Below are 7756 nucleotides of genomic sequence, written 5' to 3'. Positions count from 1 at the left end.
AAGCAGCCGGGGAGAGGGAAGAACCGGGCTGCATCGGTCACTTCCGGGTTCCGGTGGATCCAGGCGGCGCCATTCTCCTTACTGCTGGCGGGAGGACGTGGATGGGGCTCGCGCGGCGAGGAGGACGTGGATGCGGCGCCATCCTCCTTCTCGCTCAACCACATCGACGCCGACGGCTATAGCACGATGGGCCTACCGTCGTTCCTGCGCTACCGCCGCAATGAGGAGGTCTTGCTGCCGTGGATGGAGGTGAACGCCTTCACGGTGCGGCTGCCTCTCTTCCCTCCCCGTCCATGGATCACATGCGTGATTTGAGCGTGTGCGATTTGAGCCACCGCGTGAGGAGTGCAGGGGAAGGCAGACCGACGGAGATTGCGCAGCGAGCGGCAGGGATCGTAGGGGGAAGTCACGGTCGCGGGGCGAGCGGCAGGGAATCACAGGGGAAGGCGGACCGATGGAACGATAGATTGTCGTAGAAACCAACGTACATGTTTTAGCGGTTTTGATGTCGCATCTATGCACGGAATATTCATGAATGTTTTAGTCGTTGAGAAGAGAGGAGGCAGAGATAGGAATGGAGCATCTTCTCCTTCCCTCGGCCTCCTCCGCCCTCTGCCAACTTCGAAACCTCCGCCCCGTCGCATAAAACCCCTCCTCGCCTCCTCCGCCCGCGCCCGCCTCCTCCTCTTCGACATATACGCCCCGCTCTCCCAACTCACCGCACACTAGCCCCAGCCTACTGTCGCATTTCGTCGCTATGCAGTCCACCGCGGCCGTCTCCGTCTCCGCCTCGGCGACCGCGTCCCGCGGCGGTGCCAGATCCGAGGCTGCGCGGCGGCCAGGTGGGGTCCGGGTCTGCGGACTCCGGGGCGAGGCCCTCGCGTGCCCCTCGCTGCGGATCTCGCAGTCGCCAGCGAGGCTGGCGGTGGCGAGGGCGGCGGCGACCAATGGCGCGGTGGCGGGGAGCGGCGGCGGCTTCGACTACGACCTCGTCATCATCGGCGCGGGCGTCGGGGGTCACGGCGCCGCACTCCACGCCGTTGAAGAGGTCCGCGTTTTTTTTTATTAAGTGCTCGGTGTAGCATCAGCACGGTGTTTTAGTGAGTCGTGCTCTGTTAGGATGTGGAATGGCTAGTAAGCGTAAGTTAACGAGTAATCCTGGTATAGTGGAGCTGCGAAATTGGTCTGCCATGAGATGTGTTAGTACTGACCAGAGACGATAAAACGTGATGCCTGATTGGTAGTTTGGCATTAGAAATGGAAATTTTGCTTGAATTGGATGATCGTTGATCTTTGTGTATTTGATAAGGATTTTAGAGCGATGAGGTGCCACTAGGCCGAGGTTGGTGGAAGTCCCAGGCGTGTACCTGTAATTTGGGCGGGAAAATTTCTTGCTAGCAGTTAATTACTTGTTAGTTATGGTGCTAGCGCACAGAGTAAGCCATTTGCAACCTATGCCTAGTCTCCAAATTTGTTTGCTAATTTGGGTGCTTGTTCAATTTGGAGGTTTTGGTGCTCTGCATACCATTGTTGTTGGACTGTTGTTGGTTGATCTTCTAAGTAGTCCGTGTTAATTTCAAGAGACAACAGTATTTTCCCATTTTTACCACATGTCTTATGATAGTCTAGCAAATAAGAATGATGCCAAACATTAACCATACCAATAAATTTCTAAGAGTTGGTACTGCTTCTATATTGATCTTGTTTTACTTTGCTCTAATTTGTTCAGGGTTTGAAAACAGCCATAATTGAGGGGGATGTTGTGGGTGGGACTTGTGTAAACAGAGGTTGTGTCCCATCGAAAGCACTCCTTGCTGTCAGTGGTCGAATGCGGGAGCTTCATGATGAACATCATATGAAGTCTATGGGTCTACAGGTAATGTGATCAGATGAATTGGGCGAGAGCAGTTCTTGAATTACTGTTTCAAATAGGCTCATATATATAGTGCAAAATTGACAAAAAGCTACAGCTAGGAGCTTGTCTGAGTACTTTTGTCCATTCTAGCACCTAACTGTATCCATTTTAATTGCAATTAGTAGAATTCTACTTAATTTGTTCATTCCAATTTTTTCATTTAGAGTCAAATCTTTCTTGGTGTTTGTCGGAACCCAATAGATGAAGTAAAGCTGTAATAGACAAGGGAAGAACAACCTGGTTATATTTACCTCCACAAGTGTAAAATTAACAATTAAATTTGAATTAGTCACATGCATTAATCGTATAGATGGAAGGCTTTTAGTTACTATATGCTCATGTTACTCTTTATTAAAGTCTCCCCCCATCCCCCACCCCTCACTCCAAAAAAATCAACAATTTAAACAAGGACTCTGCTTGTTCTTAGGAGGCATGTGAAGGTCTCAGCCATTTCCTATGGTCATTAGCAGTTCTTACTCGAACATGTTATATCTATTATCCTGATTGCTGCTGAATTGTTAGGCATATTACCTTGTAACAGGTTTCCTCTCCTGGATATGACAGGCAAGGTGTTGCTGATCATGCAAACAATCTTGCCTTGAAAATCCGTAGCAACTTGACTAACTCAATGAAAGCTCTGGGAGTGGATATATTGACAGGTGTTTGCACTATTGTGGTAAGTTATCTATAGTCCTTGATTGATGTGGAACAAACAGTTATGTACATGAGAATCTTATCCTGGTTCTTTCGCTGGAGGTTGATAATTCAGAGTTGCTTGTGTTTGTAAATTGTATCTAAAACTTTGCTGTGTACTATTGAGCTTCGACAACACTTGGAGGAATTATTAATGCTAAATATTTAGTTTGTGTGCCGTATATACTGTTTTTTAATTGTTAATAACTATGTTTGTCCCTACCTTTTTTTAAAAAAAATTCAATTATGTTGATTTTTTCTTAATATGCATAAACTTAAGCAAAATCACATATCTATAATCTATGAGCAGATTGAAGACTAGTTGGGTATGGATCAGTTAAAAGTTAATTGCATGATCTAACCAGAAATGAAACAAACTGAATATTTCTGGTGAAGATTATGACATTAATTATGTCCAGTGAGATAATGTGTAACAAGATCTTATCCATGAATGAATGTGAAAAATGAGCTCTCTGTAGTTATACAAAGTGCATGTTCTAACATGTTTTCACTGATGTCCTGATCAGGGAAAGCAAAAGGTACGATATGGAAAAGCCGGTTCCCAAGATAAAGAGATCACTGCCAGGAACATCATAATTGCCACTGGTTCAGTTCCTTTTGTTCCCAAAGGGATTGAGATTGATGGTAAATACTTCTCTGTTTGAGTTCTCTTTGAATTTTGAAAACTCAATAATTTAGGAAAGTTATGGACTTATGGTGCATGCTGGAGATTTATTATAAAAAAATTATTCATTTCAGTTCTGTTAAACTTGAATACCCATAATGAGGAGGATATAGATATGGCCGTGAATTGTAGTGTGATAGCCATTTTTAATGCACCTTGTGACTTTCGGCACTGCTCTGCTTTTCAAAACTTTCTGGTGGTTCATATTGATGCAGTCATTCCTAATTCAGTGTTACATGCAATGCTGTTTTGCTTGTCTGTTTGTTTAATTCAACTCTGGCTATTTTGCTTTTCATCATTGTTAGAAAGACCCAAATGTTATAATGTTGTAGCACCAAGAATCCAATCCCACCACATTGATTTAGGTTGGATCTGGAATCACCAGGGACAAAAAGCAAAGCATAAGGTGCCATTTGTTATGTCTTGAATATCCATACGGTTATATGCCTGCTTCTAGAGATTTTTCAGTGTTGCACTCATATTTTGAGAGCAAAAACTGGATATGTGATCCTTGTGGTCATTCTGTTGTCGCTGGCACAATTTTTTTCACATCACAAACAAGCCTAGAAATTTAGCGCATTAGAGATATAAACATTGGGTGCGTTCTTTATTGTAACATGTGGTGTATTAGTTGTCATTTTTAGTGTACTTTCCTTGTTTTGTCTGTTCTCACAAAATTCTGCCGGATGTTTATTTGCAGGGAAAACTGTATTTACCAGTGATCATGCACTGAAACTTGAGTCAGTTCCAGACTGGATAGCTATTGTTGGAAGTGGTTACATTGGACTTGAATTCAGTGATGTATACACAGCTCTTGGAAGTGAGGTACATTAGAAGCTCTTGCTTTGAAATTATTTGCTAGGTTGCTTTCTCCAAGAACCATTGTCCACAGCACCAGAGAAACTATGAAACTTGCACAGTGTTCTGGTGTTCTTTAAATATCTGTTGTTATTTTCTCTGATTTTTCATCTTAGCTCCACTGATTGTTTGGCTATCGTGCAAAATATGATTCCAGCATTTTAAACTTAAGTAAATGCTAAATAATTCAGATAAGCTGGATGGATTCTAGTTCTAGAATGCTCCTTACACATCATCTGCAGTTGCCTGTTGAACATGGTTGTTGTGAGTTAATTGTCACTTACTCAATTCAAAATTGGGCAGGTTACTTTCATTGAAGCTCTTGACCAGCTGATGCCTGGATTTGATCCTGAAATTGCAAAATTAGCCCAGAGAGTTCTTATCAATCCTCGGAAAATTGACTATCACACTGGTGTTTTTGCAAGCAAGGTTCACCTTTGGTCTAGCTTTCTCAAAGTATTCCAGACTTTTTTTTTTTGACATGGTTGAATAATGTGTATGTTGAATGGTCTATGGATTTTTCACTAGATTACTCCAGCAAAAGACGGAAAACCTGTGCTCATCGAGCTTATTGATGCAAAGACAAAGGAGCACAAAGAAACCCTTGAGGTGACATTTCTGATATCTTTCGATCTTTGGCAACTTGCTTTTGTTCTTGTGGATTACTTTTGCCAGTCATCTCTTTGTTATGGTATAACGGTGCAAGTGCAACACGCATAATCTTTTATTATCTCGTTGTCTAGAGCTGCATGACTTTACTGAGTGAATGCTTCATATTGGTCCTATACCTGCCATATGTATAGTTGGTTGAGCACAGAATGCTGTAACAGTTACTTGTTACAAGCATTGTAATCAAAATCAGGTAGTAGAAATGTTTTATATCAATAATATGTCATGATTCTACTTCATTCGAACAGAAATGTTTGTCTCTTAGGACATTGACACAATCTTCAAGGTGACACTTTGACTAACATCTATAGAACATATATTATTCTATATAGAACACATTTATATATTATGAAATTGTTTGTCATGAATGTAGTAATGTCAATCCATATAAATTTAAGATATTCAGTCATAAGTCCACTTGCAAATGCAAATAGTCATCAGAAGCAACAATATGGTAAGCAAGACCAAGCGCACTGTAAATCTCAGTGGAGTGCATATAAAGCATTTCTGCTAGCTTTCCAATTTACCATTAGATTCTTTATAAGTTAACCATAATGGCTCACTGGGGAGGTTGGAAATTTGTAGGTTGACGCAGCTCTTATCGCCACAGGAAGGGCGCCATTCACCAAAGGGCTTGGCTTGGAAAACGTGAGTATCTAGAAATTGAACCTAGTAGCTACCAGATCTTATGCTACATTTTAAAATATAAGAATGCTGAAGCTTATTTTCCTTTTCTTCAGATCAATGTCGTTACACAACGTGGTTTTGTGCCTGTTGATGAACGGATGCGAGTCATGGATGCAGATGGCAATGTGGTATGTTGCAACTTTTATTGCGCGACTTCTTTCTTTAGAACAAGTGTCTCCTCAAGATTTCTGCATAATTCACATATAATATGATATAGGTACCCAATTTATATTGCATTGGAGATGCCAATGGCAAACTCATGCTTGCCCATGCTGCCAGTGCACAAGGAATTTCAGGTACTTGAGAATTCTGTTTTCTTGTGGTTTCTTGGAGCAAGCTTATTGGTGTACTTGTCTGATGTTGAATTCCTACTCAAATGTAGTTGTTGAACAAATCTCTGGAAAGGATCACATCCTAAATCATTTAAGCATCCCAGCCGCATGTTTCACTCATCCAGAGATTAGTATGGTTGGACTGACAGAGGTAAGTTATCTTCTTGTTGAAGTTGTTAGACCTGTCACCTGTCCTTTTCATGCACTCCCTTCTAATCAATGTTCATGAATTTATTGACTGCATATTTGGACACCATTTTCTTAATGGCCGTATTTTGCTCATTTGACTGCAATTAATATTGTACTTATGAAAGGATATAAAATAGGCAACGTCTTATTTTTTTGCTTAACGTACTGTTTTTGAAACTTTCTCAGCCACAAGCCAGAGAGAAGGCAGACAAAGAAGGATTTGAGGTAAATGTTGTGAAGACTAGCTTTAAGGCTAACACTAAAGCCTTGGCAGAAAATGAAGGAGATGGGATTGCTAAGGTCATTCTGTTTGCTACTTCAAGTTCATGTTTTCTCCAGAATTTACACATGTGCTTTTGCAATTTTGCACTAACAGAATTTGACAATATGTGCTCCTCACTGCAGTTGATTTACCGATCTGACACGGGTGAAATTCTTGGGGTTCACATTTTGGGTTTGCATGCTGCTGATCTCATCCACGAGGCGTCCAATGCCATCGCCCTAGGAACTCGTGTGCAAGTGAGTGTCGCTTGGATTCTGTCATATACTCCTACATAGCTAGCAGTTCATCTTGAACCGGTACATAATTGTTTGTGCCGTGCAGGACATCAAGTATGCTGTTCACGCACACCCCACATTGTCTGAGGTCCTGGATGAACTCTTCAAAGCAGCCAAGGTATTATACATTGATCGATGCCTTCATTTCTTGGCTATCACATTTCTTGGCCCCATAATCTGAACAAGTGCAAGCGACGCTCTGTCTCCAACAGGTTAATTCCGGTGTTTCTCATTCTGTAAATGAACCAGTTGCAGCCTAGAGAAGGGCGGGATAGCAAGCCAAGGCAGCCACCCCAACCGCTGCTGAAGGTCCTCAGCTTCCTCACGACCCTGTTTTCTTCCCCCAAATGAGATCGGCAACGGTAAAGGGGGAGGGTGTTGTTGTAGGTAGTATCTGTAGGTTACAGATTTGAAGAAAGAAATTATTCATCAGTGTCGAAAATACAAGCACACAAATGTTTCTCTTTTGGGGTCCAGATTATGTAGAGGGTCCTCTGCCGGTGGGGTGGGTTTTTGTTGGCTTCGTTGTTGCATATTTGTTGTTGGTTGCCCTGTAAGATCAAGTGCCGATACTAGCTCAGCTTGTTTGAAATAATCCATGTACCATGATTCAAAACTCGGATTTATTGTGGCATCGCGTTGGTCTGATCTGACTCACGGTCACGGGTCACGGAGGCTCGTTCGCCCCGAGCCCCTTGGGCCCGGTCCGGACCAGAATTACTAGGCAGGAGATCCGACACTGATACGTTCGGGTGGCGGCGTACGTGTATGTAAAGGCGGATCGAGTGCAATTGACCCGAGATCCGATCAATCGATTGATCGAGAAGCTCTTCTTTTTTCCGCGCGATCTGTTGGAGCCGACTTCGACTACATGGAGGGAGGAGATCCGGCGGCGCCGGCGGCAGCAGCAGCAGCGCCGCAGAGGACGAGAAAGTACTCTTGGGTGCCGGTGCGCTCGGCTAGGCTGACCAACTTGTCGCACCACCTGAGCGCCGTGCAGCAGTCGCGCTGGCTGGGCCGCCGCGAGGAACGCGGGTGGGTGGAGAGGGCGACAGCGGCGGCGAAGATGAGCCCTGACGACGCCGAGCGGCAGCTGAAGCTGGCGCGCGACCTCTGCAACACATCCTGGTACGGCTTCTGGTGCGCGCTGCACGAGATGGCAGGGAACGT

The 7756-nt window shown here is 43.7% G+C and overlaps 1 protein-coding gene across 2 annotated transcripts; it reads left to right on the top strand.

Moving 5' to 3' along the window:
- The first annotated feature begins 543 nt into the window (after positions 1–543).
- Positions 544–7202, top strand: LOC136516700 (dihydrolipoyl dehydrogenase 1, chloroplastic-like). 2 transcript variants are annotated; one of them, XM_066510182.1, is made up of 15 exons: positions 544–1048; positions 1730–1876; positions 2457–2591; positions 3136–3253; positions 3994–4118; positions 4455–4580; positions 4680–4760; positions 5406–5468; positions 5561–5635; positions 5725–5803; positions 5890–5990; positions 6215–6328; positions 6434–6547; positions 6633–6704; positions 6836–7202. In XM_066510182.1, the coding sequence occupies exons 1-15, from the start codon at positions 758–760 to the stop codon at positions 6935–6937; spliced, it is 1743 nt and encodes a 580-aa protein (XP_066366279.1). In that variant the 5' UTR covers positions 544–757; the 3' UTR covers positions 6938–7202. The 2 variants fall into 2 exon arrangements, with proteins under 2 accessions (XP_066366279.1, XP_066366280.1); XM_066510183.1 differs by having other exon boundaries at positions 546–1048; positions 6799–7202.
- The last annotated feature ends 554 nt before the right edge of the window (positions 7203–7756 follow it).

This window comes from Miscanthus floridulus, chromosome 17 (assembly GCF_019320115.1).
Source record: "Miscanthus floridulus cultivar M001 chromosome 17, ASM1932011v1, whole genome shotgun sequence".
NCBI classification, from domain to species: domain Eukaryota; kingdom Viridiplantae; phylum Streptophyta; class Magnoliopsida; order Poales; family Poaceae; genus Miscanthus; species Miscanthus floridulus.
Note: the sequence above shows the minus strand (reverse complement) of the source record. Positions and strands in the feature narration are given on the sequence as shown.